Source organism: Rana temporaria, chromosome 3 (genome assembly GCF_905171775.1).
Source record: "Rana temporaria chromosome 3, aRanTem1.1, whole genome shotgun sequence".
Classification (NCBI taxonomy): Eukaryota; Metazoa; Chordata; class Amphibia; order Anura; family Ranidae; genus Rana; species Rana temporaria.
In genome coordinates, this window is record NC_053491.1 from 137,449,227 (window position 1) to 137,472,612 (window position 23,386).

At 43.0% G+C, this 23,386-nt stretch overlaps 2 protein-coding genes across 2 annotated transcripts in view; one reads left to right on the plus strand and one right to left on the minus strand.

Moving 5' to 3' along the window:
• PHTF2 (putative homeodomain transcription factor 2) overlaps nucleotides 1-11,390 on the minus strand; it is a 165,579-nt gene extending 154,189 nt beyond the window's left edge. Inside the window, exon 1 of the mRNA XM_040343464.1 lies at nucleotides 11,233-11,390. The gene's annotated coding sequence lies outside the window, so the exon portion shown is untranslated. The remainder of the gene's footprint in view (nucleotides 1-11,232) is intronic.
• A 349-nt stretch (nucleotides 11,391-11,739) lies between these two features.
• TMEM60 (transmembrane protein 60) lies at nucleotides 11,740-21,684 on the plus strand. Its single transcript, XM_040343467.1, has 2 exons — nucleotides 11,740-11,903; nucleotides 20,977-21,684. The coding sequence occupies exon 2, from the start codon at nucleotides 21,025-21,027 to the stop codon at nucleotides 21,430-21,432; it is 408 nt and encodes a 135-aa protein (XP_040199401.1). The 5' UTR covers nucleotides 11,740-11,903; nucleotides 20,977-21,024; the 3' UTR covers nucleotides 21,433-21,684.
• The last annotated feature ends 1,702 nt before the right edge of the window (nucleotides 21,685-23,386 follow it).

Below are 23,386 nucleotides of genomic sequence, written 5' to 3' on the forward strand. Positions count from 1 at the left end.
CAGCCAATGATTGGGCTGCTAAAGAAAGGGGGTGGAGCCACATACACATAGCGGCCCACCCAGATCCCATCCCATTGGCTGGTGTTTGTAAAGCTGCTGGGTCCCTCCCACCCCGACATCAACGCTGCTCTGCCAACGGAGTAGGAACATTTGTGGGTGCGGTCAGTGTTAAATAATCGGCCTAATTTAGATAATAATCGGCAGATTTCTAAAAAATGGGCAAATATCGGACAACCTCTAACTAGGAGGTTGAATCTGACAGGTATCAGACTCAGGTCAACCTTTTTCTTTCCCCCTTTTATAAAAAAAAGTAAAAAAGGACTAAAAACACCATTTTGTGGATTTTCAGACAGTACTATAATATAATATTATGCATGACAGACTCCCTTATCCTAGACAGGTAGCTTGACAAATTTACATAGTGTTATTAAAAGAAGAGGGCATCCTACGCCATGGTAAACATGACACTGCCCGAACTTTTTGCATATGGGGTTGTACTTTGCTAGTTTTTGTTGCTCTGTCTGACTTTTTTGAGATGCATTACTGCCATCAGTTGAAAAACTACCTTAATATTTTCCTAAAATAGTAACGTTTCTTAGTAAAAGAGGTGGAGCAGCTCCCTAGCCTCCCTAATACACAGCGGAAAACAAGGTCCCCCTGCACCACCGGTGGGTCCAACCGTGGTTCCCATGCTCTTTAACATTTACTGGACGCCCGGGACCACAACTGCCGGTTTCTGGAGGGAGAGATGTGAAAGCGAGTCATATCCATGCCTCAGATTCATATGTAAACGACGACGATGATGATTTCATCACTTACAGTTTCAGATCCACCATTTCTTAGCCGTTATAGCCAGGGGACACATCTAACCAAGCATATCTGTGCCTGGTTAGATGCTGTGAAAGGTGGAAGGAGACATTGGGGTCTATTAGTTCCCTAATGTCTCCAAAATTAGTACCTGTCATCTGCCCAATGCTATCACATAGGGCTTATTAACCGGTTTTAATAGCAATCAGGTAAAAATAAACAAAAAAATTTACAATAAAATGTATTAATTTACAATAAAATGTATTAAAAAAAGGGGAGAAGATTGCAGTTGCCCCACACACATGCGTGCCCAGGGCGTGTACGCGTATAGTAAACCATGGTCGTGTGACAGATCGCCGCAAACGCCAGAGTGAGTACAATAATTCTAGTACAGGTTTAACTGGTGAGCTGTAAAAGCTTTTAAAGTCTCACCTACAGAGATTTTTGGGTACCGTAAAAAAATTTGTAGCCATCACGGGCGCCTGCAATTTTAAGACTTTACATGTTTTGTATCCATTTACATAGTGCAACCTTAGCTTTTTTATTTTACCAAAACAATGGGTAGTATATTGTGCGTTCTTGCACTAAAATGTATTTTATTATATTTTTTCCCTGAAAATGTGTTTAGTAAACAGTTACACAAATACCATGTGACATACAAATTTGATTGATCCCGGTTACTATTTATATCGGCTGTGTGTTACGTCTCCCTATGGCCACTCCCACTGATGACATCTGATGATGAAATGCGTCGATTGCGCCAATACAGGTGACGTGACATGCAAGCCGGGACCCAGAAGTGGGGGAAAGTGTAACTCAAGGAGGACTCTTGGCGTCTCTGGCCAATGATCAGCTGGATTAGGTTTATATGGCTGTTCATTTTACTACATTGTGAGTACTTTAAAACGTTTTAATAAAATTGTTTTATTGGCAATATTACACCATGAGTGTTTTTTTCTCTGACCTTATCTGGTGGATGTTGTTCTGAGTAACATGGAAGCTATTCTGGAGATGAAGGGACTTCCTTACAGCAAAGGCCATATGAGCCTGTTTCGACCATCTGTTATAGGTGGTCTTAATATCTGGCAAGGTGGACTCACGAGTGGTGTTTGGGTGAAGTTTCACTCATTTATTAACCCTTGCCTGCACTTTGAGAAGTATAAGTCCTTGCTGTGGATTCACTTCAGTTGCATTAGGACCTACTTATCAAGGTGGACTGTTATTTCTTGACACTAAACTTTTTTATGGAGATTATATGGACATTGTGTGTTTTACTCACCTATTTGTTTGCTTATGGTTTATTATAGTTTGTTGTATGGAGATTTTTTGCTGTATAGTGGACTGCATACATATGTAAACACAATGATTTTAGCACTGCACTTCATAGATTTTGACTGTATGTTGGGTTGTTATCCTTCCTTTTATACCTGAGCAGTTTTATTTTTATTTATTTTTTTACATACAAATTTCCAACTATAATCTTTTTTATTCTACAGGGCCCCTGCTTTCAGAAAATATATAATGTTCTAGGGGGTTCAAGTAATTTTATTGCCAAAAATTTAGATTTTTACATATGCAAAGAAAATTTTTTTTACTCTAGAGCCGAACTGGTTAATGTAACCTATAATCTGTGCAATTAAATTAAAAACAAACCTTTAGGTGGTTCTCAGACCCCGTTCACACCTAGGCGTATATACGCCTGTAGTGCGACGCCGCTGCAGCCCCGAGACGCCAGAGGGATGATTTAACATGCACCTCTATGGAGATGGTTCACATCTCCACGCTGAACGCCGTACGCCTGAAAAAAAGTCCCGGACCTTTTTTTCAGGCGGCTTTCGGCGTTCGGCATAGGAGATGTGAACCATCTCCATAGAGGGGGTGAAGGCTGCATTCACAATCGCGGCGTTTTGTCGCCGCAAATCGCGGTACAAAACGCCGCTATTTGTCGCCGCAATTCGCGGGACAAAACGCCGCGATTTTGTACGCCGAGGTGTGAATGCAGCCTAAAGGTTGAAGGTTTTTTACCTTCATGGGCCTGAGATGGACGCATAGAGCAGTAGCAAGCATGCATAGGTGTCACCAGGGCAAATTTTAAATAGAGAACTGTGAATCAAAATAAGGGTCACTGCCCATCAATACAGCCTCACAAGTGCCAAAAATGCAACACCCCCGTTGCCCTGAATGCAGACTCACCATTGCAGCCCAATTCATTAGCATTGGAGTAGACAGGGAGGGGGGCGTGGCGAGTGCCGACAGACATACAGGAGAATTTCCTGTTTTATCGGCAGCCTCTTTAATCGAAAGTCCCACCTCCTGTGATGGACATAACAGTCGTCCAATGGCAGCGCAGGAGACGGGACTTCCTTTTACACAGGTCACCGTGTAAACAGAAAGCACTCCTGTATGCACGGTGCTCGTCCCGCCTCCTCCAAGGCAGCCATCATGCATTTCTTTTGTGGCCCCCGGCGCTCAGGTATTCGTTGGGGGCCACAAAAGACATACATGTCAAAATGACCAGACGGGCCGTCCGAAACCGGAATGCGGGACGGATTTTGGACATGCCTGACTTAAAGACTAGGGGCTAGATTCAGCAAGAATTTGCGCCGGCGTATCTATTGATACGCCGCGTAAATTCAAAGCTGCGCTGGCGTATCTTCTTTCAGTATTCAGAAAGTAAGATACGCCAAAATTAGGCTTAGATCCGACTGGCGCAAGTCTCTTACGCCGTCGTATCTTAGTTGCGTATTTACGCTGGCCGCTAGGTGGCGCTGCCGCCGATTTCAGCGTAGAATATGCAAATGAGCTGGATACGCCGATTCAGAAACGTACGTGCGCCCTGTGGATTTTTTTACGTCGTTTGCGTAAGGCTTTTTCCGGCGTAACATTACTCCTGCTATATGAGGCATAGCCAATGTTAAGTATGGACGTCGTTCCCGCGTTGAATTTAGAAAATTTTACGTTGTTTGTGCAAGTCGTTCGCGAATAGGGCTTTGCGTAAATTACGACCACGTCGAAAGCATTGACTATTTGCGACGTGATTAGGAGCATGCGCACTGGGATACGTTCACGGACGGCGTATGCCGTCATTTACGTGGGGGTCATGTTTTATTTACATAAAACACGCCCACCTCTTCAGAATTTGAATTTGGCGCGCTTATGCCGGCAGATGTACGCTACGCCGCAACTTAGGGCGCAGGTTCTTTGTAAATCCAGCCACAGCCTCACTAAGTTACGGCAGCATAGAGTATATCAGATATGCTACTCCCGCACAAACTTACGGCGGGCTTTATGAATCTAGCCCTAGGTCTACGTTTCAAACTTGTTGTTTTACAAGTTAAGAATCAATTTCTTTTTTTTTGCTAGAAAATTACTTGAAACACCCAAACATATACACACACACACACACACACACACTTATTTTTTCCCCAGACAGCCTAGAGAATAAAATGGCAGTCGTTGCAATACAGAGGTGCAAGACGTCTGCGCAAATACGGTGTGACAGAAAGTATTGCAACGACTGCCATTTTATTCTCTATGGTGTTGTAAATTTGATATATATGTTTGGGGGTTCCAAGTAATTTTCTAGCAAAAAAATAAAAAAAAACAGTTTTTAACTCAAAGAGGCTGGGTCCTTAACCACTTAAGACCCGGACCTTTAGGCAGGTAAAGGACCTGGCCATTTTTTGTGATTCGGCACTGCGTTGCTTTAACTGTCGTGCGATGTGGCTCCCAAACAAAATTGGCGTCTTTTTTTCCCACAAATAGAGCGTTCTTTTGGTGGTATTTGATCACCTCTGCGGTTTTTATTTTTTGCGCTATAAACAAAAATAGAGCGACAATTTTGAAAAAAAAAATCAATATTTTTTTACTTTTTGCTATAAAAAATATCCCCCAAAAAAAAAAAAAATATATACCGTATTTATCGGCGTATAACACGCACAGGCGTATAACACGCACCCTAACTTTAAGAGGGAAGTTTCAGGGAAAAAACCTTCCAAAGCCCCCTGCGTATAACACACAGGCACAGTTTACCCTCTATTTTCAGGGTAAAAAAGTGAGCGTTATACGCCAATAAATACAGTATATTTTTCCTCAGTTTAGGCCGATATGTATTCTTCTACCTATTTTTGGTAAAAAAAAAAAAAAAAAAAGCGTTTATCGATTGGTTTGCGCAAAATTTATAGTGTTTACAAAATAGGGGATAGTTTTATTGCATTTTTATTCATTTTTTTTTTTTTTACTACTAATGGCGGCGATCAGTGATTTTTTTCGTGACTGCGACATTATGGTGGACACATCGGACAATTTTGACACATTTTTGGGACCATTGTCATTTTCACAGCAAAAAATGCATTAAAAATGCATTGTTTACTGTGAAAATTATAATGGCAGTTTGGGAGTTAACCACTAGGGGGCGCTGAAGGGGTCAAGTGTGACCTCACCTGTGTTTCTAACTGTAGGGGGGCTAGACGTGTGACGTCATTGATCGTGTTTCCCTATATCAGGGAACACACGATCGATGACAGTGCCACAGTGAAGAACGGGGAAGCTGTGTTTACTCTCCCAGTTTTTCACCTCCGGGCACGGATCGCAAGACTCCAGCGGCGATCGGGTCCGCGGGTCCCGCGGCCACGGAGCTTCGGACCGGGGCACGGCTGGGACGTACAGGTACGTGCTTGTCCCCAGCCGTGCCATTCTGCCGACGTATATCTGCAGGAGGCGGTCCTTAAGTGGTTAAAAATGTCTACAGTTTGCCAAGTTTTGAGTTAGAGGTCTTGGGCTAAAATGTGTGCTCTCGCTCTAACAATCATGGCGATACCTCACATGTGTGGTTTGAATACGGTTTACATATGAGTTAGCTTCTGTGCACTTCTGAGAGCTTCAGAGGGACAATTGCCGAACTTCAATTGAGCTCCTTTCTATTTTGGGTTAACCTCTGGTCCTCAATTGTGACCATCAAATGATTGAGCTTCCCTGGTCGTTTGCTGTGTGTTCCTGCCTCATATCAAGCATTTGGGAGCTGCCATTTCAATCCCTTTGGATCAAAGGCCCTGGCAGGGTTAATAGCCGCAAGCCTATGTTAGCTTGCCCACGCATTTTATGTGGTGGAGGTGCACAAGTTCTTGGTGTCGTCACAAGTTATATCAAGATTATACACATATTGCTATGTTTATGGACTAATTTATGTCAATATTGTGTGGTGTTGGAAGCAATTTATAACACTTCAATCTTTGATTAGCACAGCTTCATCTTTATTATCTGTACTAAGTGGAACCTGTCCTGTTAAACCGCTGCATCGCCCCCGAAGTCGGACTGCATTGACGGGTTGAAATCCAACCCACAGCAATGTGAACCAATGCTCAAGGTAAAAAAACATTTAGATTATAGAACTACTTTTACATAATTGCAAAATGCTTTGTTTATCAGGATAAGACCAAATAACACAGAATTAAAAAACATTTTTTTTCTATGTTCCTTGGTCACAACATACATGTGTGGCGGTGGGCAGAAAAGTGCAGCTTAATAGACATAGCATGAACAAGCCCTAAGGCTCACATATATGTGAATTGGATGTGTTTTTAAAAGGATCTAATTCGCATAACGTGTATGTGACTGGCTTTTAATGGAGCCAGTTAACATGTGCGGGGCAGCCGTGGTGTGGTTTTGAAAAGGGTCCTGAGCATTTTTGGGTCCAGTTCAGGTGCGAATTCAGGGGAAGATTTGCACCTGAAGTGGTTAACATAAACACGCCAGACTCTGGACTGCAAACCGCAGCGGCAGATATGTGAACCCAGCCTGAGGCCCAATGGGTTCCAGGAACCTCCCCCGTGTTTTTCAGGGTGCGGCCAAGAGGGAACAGCGAATCATGTATGGTGGATGTGCCCAAAAGCTTGTAGATTCTGGATCGGAATCTACAAATGTTATCAATTCTCTCATGGGCACCAATTTGACTAACTTCCCACAACAGGTACTCCTTGGACAACCTGTTGGGGAACCCCCGAGACTCACCCAACACCTAATTTCTTTCATTTTTATAGCAGCCAGAATAACAAACGCAAGATCCTGGAAATCCCTGGTACCAACTTTTTTACCTCCTAAAGAATAAGTTGTCCAAGAAAATGTAAAACAAAACACCTCTCTGCCATCCTGCAGGACAAGATTCCCTGATTTAAAAAAATAAATGAAAATCTGGGACCCCTGGATCACCTACCTGACGGGGTCAACCTCATCAGAGCCGAGGCTAACCTCTAAGTGCCCCAGGAGAGGCTCTTTCTCTTTCCTTTTCCTCTTTTTCCTACTTATTAAACCCTTTGATAGTTTGGGAGTGATCTAGGACCACTGGAGCGACCACCAATGGCCGCACTCCCTGTTTGTGAGCTGTGCATCCAAGCATAATAACCAGCTACGATGATCGATTCATGGCTGAGATAACCCCTCACCCTAGATCAGGGCTCGACAAATCCCGGGCGCCAGGTCGCCATGGCGACTAGAAATAGGGTCCTGGCGACTTGGCTTGGAATAGGGTCCTGGCGCCATCTGGTGAGCCGTTGGTATTACAAGTTATTACCACCAAATGTGTAAGCTGGTGCCATCTGGTGGTGGCCGTTGGTATTACAAGTTAAGCAGCAATTCTAATGTATTTTCACTGCCATCTTCTTCCCTCTAATTAGAACCCCCAAACATTATATATATTTTTTATCCTAACACCCTAGAGAATAAAATGCCGATCGTTGCAATACTTTCTGTCATGCCGTATTTGCGCAGCGGCCTTACAAGCGCACTTTTTTGGGAAAAAAATTACACTTTTTTTAATTAAAAAAATAAGACAACAGAAAAGCTATCCCCATTTTTTTTTATATTATGAAAGATAATGTTACGCCGAGTAAATTCATACCCAACATGTCACGCTTCAAAATTGCGTCCGCTCGTGGAATGCCGACAAACTTTTACCCTTTTAAAATCTTCATAGACGATGTTTAAAAAAAATCTACAGGTTGCATGTTTTGAGTTACAGAGGAGGTCTAGGGCTAGAATTATTGCTCCTGCTCTACCAATCGCGGTGATACCTCACATGTGTGGTTTAAACACCGTTTACATATGCGGGCGCTGCTCACGAATGTGTTCGCTTCTGCGCGCAAGCTCGTCGGGAAGGGGCGCGTTTTCTGGCTCCTAACTTTTTTAGCTGGCTCCTAGATTCCAAGCAAATTTGTCAACCCCTGCCCTAGATGGAGTGCGTCATCTTTGGAGGATGTAACTTCTGTTCTTCAAAACAATAATCATAGCCCAAAATTTGCGTTATCCCGATTCCTTAACGATGTTGTAGGTCAATAATGTTGTCATGTACTGGTACGTCTCTATACAGTATTGTACGGTTTTATACCTGTATGGTTTATATCCTTAATAAAAAAAGGAATTGGAAAAGCAGTGCTTCATGCCAATACCATTTTTAATAGGCATTCTTCTATTTGGGTACTGAGGATCACTTCACATAGGAAAGTGTGTCTTGCGGGTACAAGTTCACATTGGATCGGCATCTTTTTTTTCTTATCTTGTCACCCAATTTCACATATCAATTTGGACTTTTCTCACATTCTTAGTTTTGCTCCTTTCAAAAAAGCAGCGAAAAAGCAGAGCTTCCACTTTTGGGTGGAACTCCTTAACCACTTCAATACCAGGGAGGTAACCCTTCTTGCCCAAGCCAATTTTCAGCTTTCTGCGTTTAAATGACAATTGCGTGGTCATGCTACACTGTACCCAAACAGAATTTTTATTATTTTGATCCCACAAATAGAGCTTTCTTTTAATGGTATTTGATCACCTCTGTGGTTTTTATTTTTGCTAAACAAATAAAAAAAAAAGACCGGAAATTTTGAAAAAAATAAAAAAGTTTTGCTTTGTTTCTGTTATAACATTTTGTAAATAAGTAAGTTTTCTCCTTCACTGATGGGCACTGACAAGGCAGCACCAATGAGCCGGCACCGATATGCAGCACTAATGGGCATTGATAAGTGGCACTGATGGGCACTCATGGGTGCCACTGAAAGGCTGTAAAGATTGGTACTTATGGGTGGCACTGATAGGCGGCACCGCTGGGCACTGATAGGCATACCTGGTGGCACTAGCAGTGGTAGGTATTGTGAGTGGGCACCGATTGGCAGCTGCCTGGTCATTGACAGCTGCATAGGCACAGATTGGCATTTCCCTGGTGGTCTAGAGGGGACGTACCTGGTGGTTCTGGGCGGGATCCAAGGGGGACTGCACTGATAGACAATCAACACAGACCCCTCTGTCAGGAGAGCAGCCGGTTGGCTCTCCTTTACTCGCGTCTGTCAGACGCGAGTGAGGAAAAGCCGATCAACAGCCCTTCCTGTTTACATCATGATCAGCTGTGATTGGACACGGCTGATCACGTGGTAAAGAGCCTCCGTCGGAGGCTCTTTACCGAGATCAGTGTAGCATTGTGTCAGACTGACACATCACCGGACGCGCGGCGGCTGTTATCCTGCCGGACGTCATATGACGTCCAGTCAGGATAACACAACCACTGCCCAGCCATCATTTTGCTATATGCCACGCGAGAAGTGGTTAAGCTGCAATAGGCAGCAGATGGTGGTGTTTACATGCTGCGGTTGCGATCCTGCAGCAAAGTCCACCCAACATGTAGCAAACGGAAGCTTGCTGATCGCTACACACTCTGGCAAATGAGGAAGTGCCGCAAACACCCTGAAACTGTGTGCAATGCACATGGTTGCGGTGAGTTTGTCACCAAAAATGGGGCCATCACATTTCTTGTCAGTAGCCTCTAAAGTGCAATCCAAATGCAAATCAGGCTTCAGCGGCAAGGAAGATTTAGACCAGGCATGTCCAAAGTCCGGCCCGGGGGCCAATTGTGGCCCCTGTTCCAGTTTCCTGATAATTTGGATATATACTGCATTTATCGGCGCTGCCTCGGAGGGGACAGGGAGAGGGGTATCGAGTGCTGTCAAATTACATACAGGAGAATCTCCTGTTTACTCAGTGACATCTGTAATAGGAAGTCCCGTCTCCTGGGCTGCCATTGGACGACTCCTCTGTCTATCATAGGAGGCAGGAGAAATTGTATTAAAGAGGCTGCTGTGTAAACAGGAGATTCTCCTGTATGTAATCTGTTGGTGCGCATCCCCCCCCTTCCCTCCGAGGCTGCAGATGGACATCGATCAGGCTGCATTCATGGCAATAGAGAGGCTGCATTCATGGCAATGGCAAGGCTGCAGATGGGCACTGATTAGGCTGCTTTGAGGAGCAATGACCCTTATTTTGCTTCACAGTTTTTTATTTACATTTTTTTCCCCTGAAACTTCCCTCCTAAAGTGAAGGTGTGTGTTATACGCCGATAAATACGGTATATCTTCACCACACACAGCCACAAAGGCAAGATAATTCTTGTTGGGCAGTGTATTAGTGCTCGAACGAACACACTTACAGCAAATTTTAATGGTTCAAAGAATGTCAGGCAAAATGGTCGGCCCTCACGCATGTTCACTTCATCAAATCTGGCCCTCTTTGAAAAAAGTTTGGACACCCCTGATTTAGACGCACGTCTACAGACTTATAAACTTACCTGGAAACAGGGTTGCAAACCGCCGGTAAATTTTTCCAACAGTTTGTAAAAAGCTGGGATTTTTTTTTACAACTGGCAGTAAATATCAGGGGCTGATAATTTCATGCCGTGTTGACTTTTTAGGTCTATATCAAGCAAATGACTTTTGTTCTAGGTGTTGTCAGTGTTTCCATATCATGTTTATACTGTTCAAATATTCACTGTGTTCGTTTTCAATAGGAGTTCTGTAATTTCTCAGATTTCCAGTAAAAAATGTGCTCCGCCAGTAAATTTTCCATGTTTTGTCAGTAAAAAAAAAAAAAAGCCGCGGGAGGTTGGCAACCATGCCTGGAAAGCACAGAGGAGCTGATTTACAAAAACTGGAGAGAGAAATCTTGTGCAGCTCTGCATAGAAACCAATCAGCTTCCAGGTTTTATTGTCAAAGTTGAATTTTTTTTTTAACAAGCTGAAGTTGGAAGCTGATTGGCTACCATGCACAGCTGCAGTGGTTTTGCACTCTCCAGTTTTAGAGAGGTCGTAGTCAGGCTCCCCCTCCTCTGTGAGTAGACCGGTCCTTTGTTGTACAGATGCTCACCCGGCAGAGGTACCTGGGAGCTTGGCATGTACCACATAGGTACCACGGATGGGGGGGGGTGACCCAGATAACGGCTGTGGAAGAGGACCTGTCATAACATAACACGGGCACTGAGGACACAGCTGGCGTTTTATATTCCATATAATGTTATACCCCCCCTGGTATAATACACCGTTACAGACCAGTCTGCCGGTGTCCCCAACACATACACACGAACAGCGAGTGACTGCCCCGTCCTCCTCTACTCACCCGCTGTCCCGGAGTCTCCTCCGCCTCCCGCCGCAAGCACAGGACGGAACCGTTTGAATTTCACCGGAACATGAGTGCCGCGTCTGCGCGCCCCCGATGCGCGCACCTCACAGCTCATGGGACATGAGCCAGGCCACCAGCGCCACAGGCACAGGCTTAGGCACCGCCCCCTAGCAACGGAAAGCGCGTCACGGGGGGCGGACCCATCTGACAGTTGTCAGGGGAACTGTGGCTTTTTTGGGGGCCAAAACAAATATGGCAGCGGAGTACAGCTCTATAGAATGAAATCACTTGGCGCCATCTTGGGTGAGGGCAAAGAAATAGACACAGCTTTCTTTATAGAGATGTTGTCACACCCAACAGCTTCATGAAGCTATTAAATGCCGAAGCTGTTTTTTTTTTTATTTACATAACTGATAATGTCGATTATTTCACTGAACACAATAGAGTTTCCCTTACTTAACATGACCGTGGAAATACGGCAAGTGCTTTGTACGTCATTAATGTGCGTCAGATCAGTCGTCAGTCTCCCGGCCTGTGATTGGCTGGTGATTGAGCAGAGAGCAGGAAGTAATGGATGGTGATCGCTTGTGATGGAGGCTCGGTGTGATGGGTAGCATTGTGATCTGGGTTCCTGATCCATAGGGAATGACACGCTGTCATGTTAACCGGTGAGGAGACACTCTCTGTGTGATTGGATGATGACATCACTGTGTATGATATGATATAATATGATATAGGACTGATTGCTGTACAGGAGGGAGTAGAACAGAACACATCATCTCCCAGACATTGGATATTCAGTACAGGGCGCACCTGAGGAGTGTGTACAGTCCCAGCAAAGATCAGAGCCTGCTGGGAGTGTTCACCTACCTGTGTGCCTGATCTCTGCACCCCTCATACTGCCCTTCTCTTCACACTGCTGTCATTGGAGGTATACAAACCCCCTGCCATGTCTGGATGGACACCGGGCACCACTCATGTCTTTCCTATGTGTGCCATTAGGACTGCAATGCAGCCCAGAGATACAGTGATCTGCGCTCAGATATAGACGTGTTGCATATTATGGCAGCACACGGGTAGGTACCGCATGTCATCACACCATGTTGCTGTATGGAGAAATTAATAACGTGTCACTTTGTGCTCTTCAAGTAAAGTTTAAAAAAAGTAAACCATGGGGTGTGCCAAAACACCCAAACACATACACCATCAACACACACACACACATACACCACCAACACATACACCACCAACACACACACATACACCATCAACACACACACATACACCATCAACACACTTACATACACCATCAACACACACACACACACACCATCAACACACACACACACACACACCATCAACACACTTACATACACCATCAACACACACACACACACACCATCAACACACACACACACACCATCAACACACACACCATCAACACACACACACCATCAACACACTTACATACACCATCAACACACACACACACCATCAACACACACACATACACCATCAACACACACACACACACACATACACCATCAACACACACACCATCAACACACACACATACACCATCAACACACACACACACATACACCATCAACACACACACACACATACACCATCAACACACACACACACATACACCATCAACACACACACACACACACACATACACCATCAACACACACACACACATACACCATCACACACACACACACACACCATCAACACACACACATACACCATCAACACACACACACACACACATACACCATCAACACACACACACACACACACACATACACCATCAACACACACACACACATACACCATCAACACACACACACACACATACACCATCAACACACACATACACCATCAACACACACACACACATACACCATCAACACACACACACACACACATACACCATCAACACACACACACACACATACACCATCAACACACACACACACATACACCATCAACACACACACATACACCATCAACACACACACACACACCATCAACACACACACCATCAACACACACACACACCATCAACACACTTACATACACCATCAACACACACACACACCATCAACACACACACATACACCATCAACACACACACACACACACACACACACATACACCATCAACACACACACATACACCATCAACACACACACACACATACACCATCAACACACACACACACACACACACATACACCATCAACACACACACACACACACATACACCATCAACACACACACACACATACACCATCAACACACACACACACACACATACACCATCAACACACACACACACATACACCATCAACACACACACACACATACACCATCAACACACACACACACACACCATCAACACATACACCATCAACACACACATACACCATCAACACACACACACACATACACCATCAACACACACACACACACACATACACCATCAACACACACACACATACACCATCAACACACACACACACACATACACCATCAACACACACACACACATACACCATCAACACACACACACACACATACACCATCAACACACACATACACCATCAACACACACACACACATACACCATCAACACACACACACATACACCATCAACACACACACACATACACCATCAACACACACATACACCATCAATACACACGCACACCATCAATACACATACACCATCAACACACACACCATCTACACGCGCACACACCATCACAGCTACCAACACTGTGGCTCACTCCTACCAGCTGACCACACGCTAACATGTGGTGTTAGTACGCAGGCAGTGTACACACAAACAAATTTGATTCTTCGGTGTAGAGGGCTGTAGAATTGTACGGTTTAACCCTTTTGCTGCCGTGAATGTACGTCATACTGACCTCAGCTACCCATGTCAAAAGGACATACATCCATGGCGTTCTAATAAAAGTTTAGGTCACCTCAGTGATTACAAATGTATAGCAAAACTATTGAGCAGACTGCTGAACAAATGGATAGCTGTGATCAGTGGCTGATCGTAGCTGCTCACCTAAACTGTGACCCCCCTCCCCCACTAGCCTCTGCTCTCCTGTGCTTCCCGCCGCTCTACATCCCATACCACTCTGCTGTCCTCTAAAATGCCCACCGCCACCTTTTTTGTCTGATCCCACTTTTGGCTCCCCTCCTGCTGGCTTCAGTTGCTGCTGGGGCACATGGCAGGAGATTGGTGTCAGGATGGAGAAGGGAACAGGGGTTGGTAACACATCATAGTTGGTCAGGTTAAAAAAGGTGACCTAGTCCATCTAGTTCAACCAATAAAAGGGAATATATCCCCCCCCCCCAAAAAAAATGATACAATCCTATACCCGCAGTTGATCCAGAGGAAGACGAAAAGCCTCGGCAAAGCATAATCCAATTTGCTCCAGCAGGGGAAAAAAAAGTCCTTCCTGATCCACCAGAGGCCATTGGATATTCCCTGAATCACCTTTACCTATAAATGTTAGTATCCAGCCCCTTTCTTTCCTGAATGTACACGATGAGCAATCTGTACTGATCGCTCCTGTGTTCATTCATCACTGAAACATAGTAAACATTGTTATGCTTCAGTTTGTGAATAAATAGGAAGCTTCTATACAGCACACTTCCTTTTTATTCACCTGCAGTTCATCTGGGGCTGCATATAAAGGTATTGAGGTCTCAAACAAAGAGACATTAGGGGGTTTGATATCTCGCCAAAGCCCCCCAACAGGGCTGCAAAAAAATTATAAAAAAATAAAGCGGTTAAAAAAAACAAACATAGTAAGGCCTCATTCACATGGGGCATACTACAGCGTACGCCCATGCAGGCAATCACACTGTTGTCAGTTGAGATACAGCAGCTGCACAGACACTGCTACCAATTTGACATCATGGATATCGGAATAGGAGCAGCAGGTGCTTCCATGCAGCTGCTGTGTCCAAATTGACATCAATAGGAGTGTCTGCACAGGAATGCATGTGACACCTGTGCATCCCTGTGTGGGTAAACACAGCCTCACATGGGCATAGACTTCAGTACACCCCTTGTGAAGGAGGCCATAGTAAAAATTCATCAGGAATTTAGTAAAGTATGGTTTTAGTTTATTTTTAGCAAAAATAGGGATTTGATAAACATTTGTGCAATTATTGTGGGGCCTAAAAAATCAGTAGCATTTTTTTTTTATTCCACGGGTTATGTACTAAAAATGTATGTAGGGGTCCTAAAAAAAAAAAAAAAAACTGAAAGCTGTAAGTGAAAAATGTTAATCTCCGTATTTTTAGAGTAAGTTGCTTATTTACAGTTTTGCGTACTTTAGATTTTTTACCGCTAAAGGCGCATTTTAAAATATTAGTTATTTATACAGTTTTGGCTTTTAGATTTAGTAGACATTTTGTAAGTTTTGCTGTGTTTGTGTCCACTACTAATAATTTTAGTGTAGTTTTAGCTAAAATATTGTTTTGATGAATATTAGCACAATTATAATGGGAACCAAAATATCAGTACAGCTGTGGGTTGAAAAAGAAAACGACTTATCCGAGGGACTAAATCTGGGTCCCAAACTATTTGTCCTGATAAAAAAAAAAAAAGAAGAAGAAAACTCCCAGGATGGAAAATATGAAGGGATTATTTTTTTTATTAGGCAGAGGGGCTTTTAGAAATGTCTGGGGCTTTTAAAAACAAAAGGGGCATTATGACCTTAAAATTGTAATGTCTATTTATTTTTTGCTAGAAAATTTCTTGGAACATATATATATATATATATATATATATATATATATATATATATATATATATGGCTCTAGAGAATAAATTGGTGGGTTTTTCGATTTTTTTTTTTTATTTTTTTATGTCACACGGTATTTGTGCAGCAGTTTTCCAAACCTAATTTTTGGGGGAAAAAAATACTCTTTTGAATTATAATGCAAAAAAACACAATACATAACCCATTTTTTTTTTTTTTGTGTAAAATGTAAAAGATGTTACACTGAGCAAGTAGATTCCAAACATGTAAAACTTTAGAATTGCGCAAGCCCATGCAACGGCGACAAACAATTTTACTATCCATAGGCGACAATTCAAAAACCTTTACAGGCTACCACTTTAGATTTACACAGGAGCCCATGATCTGATGCTTGTGGTGATGCCTCACATGTGTGGGACGATCACTGTCTGCGTGCGTGCGGGACCAATATGTGCGTTCGCCTTTTCACAAAAGCACAGGGGTATTTATTTATTTATTTTTACACTGACGCTCAAAGTGATTGTAAACCCCCCCCCCCCCCCCTTCACCTTGCAACTACAGGTAAGCCTAGATTACGGCTTACCTGTAGGTGCAAGAAATATCTCCTTAACCTACACTGTTAAGGAGATATTTGCAATAAGGAATGCACCGATGTCCAGGCGCACTGACCGTGCCGTTTTTTGTGAATGGCATTACAGTGTAAATACCATATTCCTGCGCATGCGCTGGGATCTACCGATCCCTCGCGCAGGAGTGACGTCATCGCCGCTCCGGCCAATCACAGCGCTGGAGCGGCGATAACAGGAAGTAGCTACGAAGGGACATGGTGGCAGCGGTGGACGGGACCGAGGAGGACTTTGGGGGGCTTCGATCTCAGGTAAGTGCCACATAATGAGCTTGTATGCTGTGCATACTAGCTCATTATGCCTTTCTCTTGCAGGGTTTTTTTTTTTATTTGAGAGGGTTTACTTCCTCTTTAAATTTATTTTAGGGCTGTTACTGGTTACAATTTTCGTGTTCGATTAATCGTTTTTTTTTTTTTTAATCAATTAATTGACTAATTTCGATTAATTATAACGCACATATATTTTTTTATCGGATCACCACCATATATAGTCCCCACTGTAATGTCCACATCTCTCCACACTGTATATATAGGAAGATTGTCTGCTCTTACCAGTATAGAAACGACAGCAGGCAGACCCGTCCGCAGACGACACAAGCAGGCGGGTGATGATGACGTCAGCGCGCCGCTACTAGGCCGTCGCCGGGTGTACCAAGATGGCCGCCGCTCCGGAGCTAGTCCGAAGCCGCTGCCTTTTTCTATGTGCGAGACAGCGGAGCTCAATCCGCGGATCGTAACGATTAATCGAGGAATTGAATCGTTCATCTCCGCAGCCCTAATTTTTTTTATCACTTTTATTGCTGTCACAAGGAATGTAACAGCAATAGGCAGTGACAGATAGGGTTTCTCCGATACTAGTATCTGTGCCGATACCAAGCATTTGCACGAGAACTGGTGATTGTCTCTGGTGCTTGTAACTCTCCCACCACTGCACCTATCACCCCTGGTTGTCCTCCTCTGTTCTCCCTGTCTTCTCCTCCGGGTCCCCCTGCGTCCTCCCTGGCTCTTCGTGTCCCAATCTGTTTTATCCTCTGTCATCCCCCATGTCCTCCTCTGGGGTCCCCTCCATGTCCTCCTCAGTCCCCCCATCCTCCTCTGGTTCCCCCTGCATCCTTCACAGCTCTCCGCCCCCCCCCCCCCCGTCCTCCTCCAGGTGCAACCCTAGTGACTGCAGTGGTAGAGGGGGAAGGCCCCTCCTGCTGCTTGTAAAAGCGATTCAGCGGCTTGTTAGCCACTCGGATTGCCTTTTTGAGACAGAGGACACCGTCGGCTCTAACCCCTGCTACTTGCCCCCCAGCAGGGCTAAAAAAAAAAATCTTACCCAGAAGTGCATGTCTCGGGCATCAGGCGATAGGAATTGAACAGCCCCGCAGAGTAGCACCTTCCTTTTATTCTACTATTATGGGTCCTATGCTCCAATTTACAAGCCAACCTCAATGCTCTGTCTGATTGGGCGACTAAGTGGCAGATGAGGTTTAATGTAGATAAATGTAAAGTTATGCACTTGGGGGCTAAGAATATGCATGCATCATACATACTAGGGGGAGTACAACTGGGGGGGTCTGTAGTGGAGAAAGATCTGGGGGTTTTAGTTGATCATAAGCTCAATAATGGCATGCAATGCCAAGCTGCGGTTTCCAAAGCGAGCAAAGTCCTTTCTTGTATTAAGAGAGGTATGGACTCCAGAGACAGAGATATAATTTTGCCCCTGTACAAATCATTAGTAAGACCTCATCTGGAATATGCAGTTCAGTTTTGGGCACCAGTTCTCAAAAAGGATATAGGAGAACTGGAGAAAGTGCAGAGAAGAGCAACCAAACTGATAAGAGGCATGGAGGAGCTCAGCTATGAGGAAAGATTAGAGGAACTGAATTTATTCACTCTTGAGAAGAGGAGAATAAGGGGGGATATGATCAACATGTACAAATATATAAGAGGTCCATACAGTGAACTTGGTGTTGAGTTATTCACTTTACGGTCATCACTGAGGACAAGGGGAAACTCTTTACGTCTAGAGGAAAAGAGATTTCACCTCCAAATACGGAAAGGTTTTTTCACAGTAAGAGCTGTGAAAATGTGGAACAGACTCCCTCCAGAGGTGGTTCTGGCCAGATCAGTAGATTGCTTTAAGAAAGGTCTGGATTCTTTCCTAAATGTACAGAATATAACTGAGTACTAAGATTTGTAGGTAAAGTTGATCCAGGGTAAATCCGATTGCCTCTCGGGGGATCAGGAAGGAATTTTTTCCCCTGCTGTAGCAAATTGGATCATGCTCCGCTGGGGTTTTTTGCCTTCCTCTGGATCAACTGTGGGTATGAAGTTGGGTGTATAGGATTTTACTGTGTTTTTTTATTTTGTTTTTTTGTGGTTGAACTGGATGGACTTGTGTCTTTTTTCAACCTGACTAACTATGTAACTATGTAACTATGTAACTATGTATGCTTTCAGAAAATGTATGATTTGGTTGGGGGGGGGGGGTGTCTTTTTACAAGCTCTGGAAGCTGTAATGGAAAAATTGCAAAAATGATCTGCCTTTTTCAACCAGAGTACCTTCTGGTTTCTTCAGGGGTGCCTTAGCAAAAGGCATACAAATTTCCGACAGGTTGATCGAGCCTGCTTGTTTTGTTACACAAAGCCACAACAGGTTTTAATTGTACATCATTACAACCTTGAGCATTGTGCAGACCAGCTGCTGGCATTTTAACAACGGATGATGTCATAGGTTGATAAGGAGGACATTGTGTGCCCGAAGATGTCCTTGTTTTTACCTCTCTATCAGCATTGGGGTCACATTAGCTGAATGAGGGAGAGAAACTGAGGAAGGAGAGAAATGCTGGAATGCTAGTCGGCACCAGTGTATAATGGTTTATTTGCTTTGTAAAAAAAATTCTAATGTCACATGTCCTACATGCGTCAATGCCTCTGCATTAAGTAAAACTATTTGTTTAGTTTTTTACATTTTAGAATGAGATGCCTTGAGATTGTGTATAATTTTAAAGGCTGCCGTGAATGAAAAAACATTGAGTACTCCTGACTAGACATGTGCATTCGTTTTCGTTAGAATGCATTTTCGTCCGAAAATCTGTTTTTTTCGTTATCGTTTTAATAAACGATAACGAAAGTGCAAGAAACGAAAACCGAAAGATCCGACATAAAAAATGCTTTATTTTCGTTTTCGTTGCGGTAAAAATTCGATATAGAGAGATTCGACATTATAGGGAAAAGATTCTACATCATAGAGAAAAGATTCGACATTATAGAGAAAATATTCGACACTATAGAAATAATAGATTAGACATTACAGAGAATAGATTTAGATTTATGAGAAAATAGATTCGACATTATTACTAGTCATACAACATTAAAATTCTTGTAGGCGGAATATTCAAACGGAAATGTAAGATTCAACGTAAAGATTCGACGTTCCGTCGAATATTTTTTGACCATGAGACAGAAACCAACAAAGATTCGACGTTCCGGCGAATATTCTTTTGACCATTCGACAGAAACCAAGTATTATTGGATTTTCGGACGAAAGCTATTCCCCAACGAAAAACTAAATAAATCAAAACGATTTTCGGGAGTAACTAAATAAATTTATTTTCCAAACGAAAACGAAAAAACTAAACGAAATATTCCAGTCTGCACATGTCTACTCCTGACTTAGAAGACCTCTCCATTGAACAGTGTTTATAGTCTGCAACAGTGTTAATTTTGTTGCCGAAAATATTTTCATCAAGGTTTTTGTCAGCTGCATGTTTTCAGTGACAAAAACAAAATAATATTTGAATGAAGTCAATTGAGGAAAACTATGACCAAAATGTATTTCCTATTTCGTCAACTAACAAAAACGGAATGAAAATGTGAGGGAGGGATGTTTACCCACCTGAACTTCCACTTTCCTCTGAGCTCCGCCTGTCTGTTATAGCCCCAGCCCCCAATCAATCCTTCCCCTTTCCTATGCAGTTCCACACATTACACTCATTTACACTCTCTTTGGTGCCCTCTACTGGCCTTTTCTAAATCGAGATTCCCCTAGACAAAATGAGCATGAATCTAATGTTAAAAATTTACATTTCCGGGTGAACCTCCACTTTAATTGACTAAAACAATTCAGATGACTAAATACAACTAAAACTAAATCAAAATTTGACCTCAAAATTAACACTGGTCTGCAACACTGCAATTAACAGATGTCTTTTTCTTTGAGGCCAGTGAAGAGTCTATGCCTTTCGATTGGTACATGGATTTGTGGAAATATTGGCTACTATATTTTGTAATAATGATGTCATTGTGCCGTGTCTCTGCTCTATTCCAGGGATATAGCTCTTCATCTTGGCCCGGAAACCCCCTAAAATCAGTTTAAATGAGAATGTCCTTGGCGCAGAGAGTGCTCCTCACCTGGCTGTTCAGTTTGCTTTTCCTCATCATGGTGGTGCTGAAACTGGATGAAAAGGCCCCATGGAACTGGTTTATTATCTTCATCCCCATCTGGATATTTGACACCATTCTACTTGTGATGCTGATTGTAAAAATGGCTGGACGATGTAAATCGGGATACGATCCCAGGAACGGGGCTCAAAACATGAAGAAAAAGTCCTGGTATCTCACAGCCATGCTACTGAAGTTGGCATTTTGCCTTGCCCTCTGTGCCATGCTGGAGAAATTCACAAGCATGTATTTATGCTTTGTGTTTATTCCATTATGGATGCTACTGATCGGAGGACTGATTGAACTGGGAATAAATGTATTTTGTGTCAGGCGAGATCAGTAACACCCAGGATGGGCAGTGCTGGGTACTGCAGAGAAAATGAGATGTAATGCATGTTTTCCTTCGTTATTATCTTTGATATCCTAGAGCTATTGGATATAAAACCAAGCACCCCTTCATCCCGTGGACTTCCATGTAGGCACCCCCGTGTTCTCTACAAACATTGGTGTTCTGCTTTGGTTTGTTAAAAGGCTCCATGGTTTTACTTGAGATGTATTATATGTAAATAAATGGAAACCTATAGTGTAAAGCTTAGAGCTTTCATTGTATATATTTTTTTCATGCTAAGTAATATGTAAGTGTAATACCTAGCGATTTTTTTTTTCCATTTTTGGATAGAGTAAGGGAGGGTTATAACCCCTGTCATATTTTTTCACCATCTGTATCATATTGCGGATATTTTCCTTCACTTCCTGTCCCATGGCCAAACAGGAAGTGAGAAGAAATCCCTGCACATTAGGGGAATTCCAGGTCACCAGAACTAGTGTCCCCATTGGAAGATTTCCCCTCAATTACTTTTCTTTTAATGGTAAGCAGGACAAATAGAGAGAGGGCACAGGCTGCAATAAAAATTTACGTGTTCTAACTTCTCTCCACTCCATCCAAAACAAACATTTATTTTTTCTTTAGTTTTACTTTAAAGTCTAACTCCAGTGTTTTAGTGAACTTTTCCAAACAAACAATCTTTTTAAAGTGATACTAAAGGTTAAAATTGTATTATTAAAAAATAACAAACATGTCATACTTACCTCCACTGTGCAGCTCGTTTTGCACAGAGTTGCCCCGAACGCCATCTTCTGTGGGCTCCCTCGGCTCCTCCCCGCAATAGCTAATCCCCTCTGGGAAGCTCTCTCCCGAGGGGGTTACGTTGCCGGTGCGCTTCTGTGTCATACACTCGGCGTCCATAGTCGCTGAGTTTATGACTCAGCCCCGGCGCCCGTGTCATTGGATTTGATTGACGGCCAAGGGCTGCGCTGCTATCAATCTATCCAATGAAGAGCCGAGAAGCCCAGGCAAAGATCGAGCGCATTCGCGACGTGGGACTTTCAGGGCTCGGGTAAGTAAAACGGGGGAGCTGGGGGGATGGTAATCGTCAGATGTTTTTTCACCTTAATGAATAGGATGCATTAAGGTGAGAAAACGTGAACCTTTACAACCCCTTTGCAGCACACAATGCTGGAATTTTGGATAATTAGATATGCATCAATCAAAATTCGATCAAGTCTTAAACAAAGGCATACACAGAGATTAATATAAAATCTGGATATCTGCAAAAAGATTTCTGCTAGAGGTAGTTTGAAAATGAATGCTGGCATTTGATTGGCTGATATAGGTAATACATTCGTCCATTATTTTTGCTATTAGTCTGAATGTTTGTGTACAGATAAAATGTATATTCTGTGTATGGGGGAAACCAAATGCAGGCTTTTTTTTTTCTTTTACCTACAAATAAATAAGTTCCCTGTAGATCAGCTTGAAATGTAATTTCCTACACGACAAGTAATAATTATAATTAATGTAGAAAACGCACAACGCCTAGAGAAAAAACAAAAGGCAATTGGACTTGGTTCGTCAAGCTGCGTCATGTCACGTGTTAGAAATGTTAAATCAAGCTATGTAACCTGATGTTCTAACATTGCTAGATTAATCACACAGGAAAGCCTCGGGCAATAAGGCCTGAATTCTTCTCTTGTGGTTTTACCATCAGAACCACAAAGATAATATGATATCAGGTGTTAAAACAACTTTGTACCAAGTGCAAGGAAGTGTAAAGCTAGTTATCACGGTCCAATAGTGCTATCCTCATAATTCTTCATGATTAAAATTATTGAAGCATAGGAAGTGGTGTGCAGAAAAACTTTAGCAGATGCTCTGGCCTGATGAGTCAAAATTTGAAATATATGGTTGTAGCAAAAGGCAATTTGTTAGCGAAGGGCTGAAGAGTGGTACAATGAGT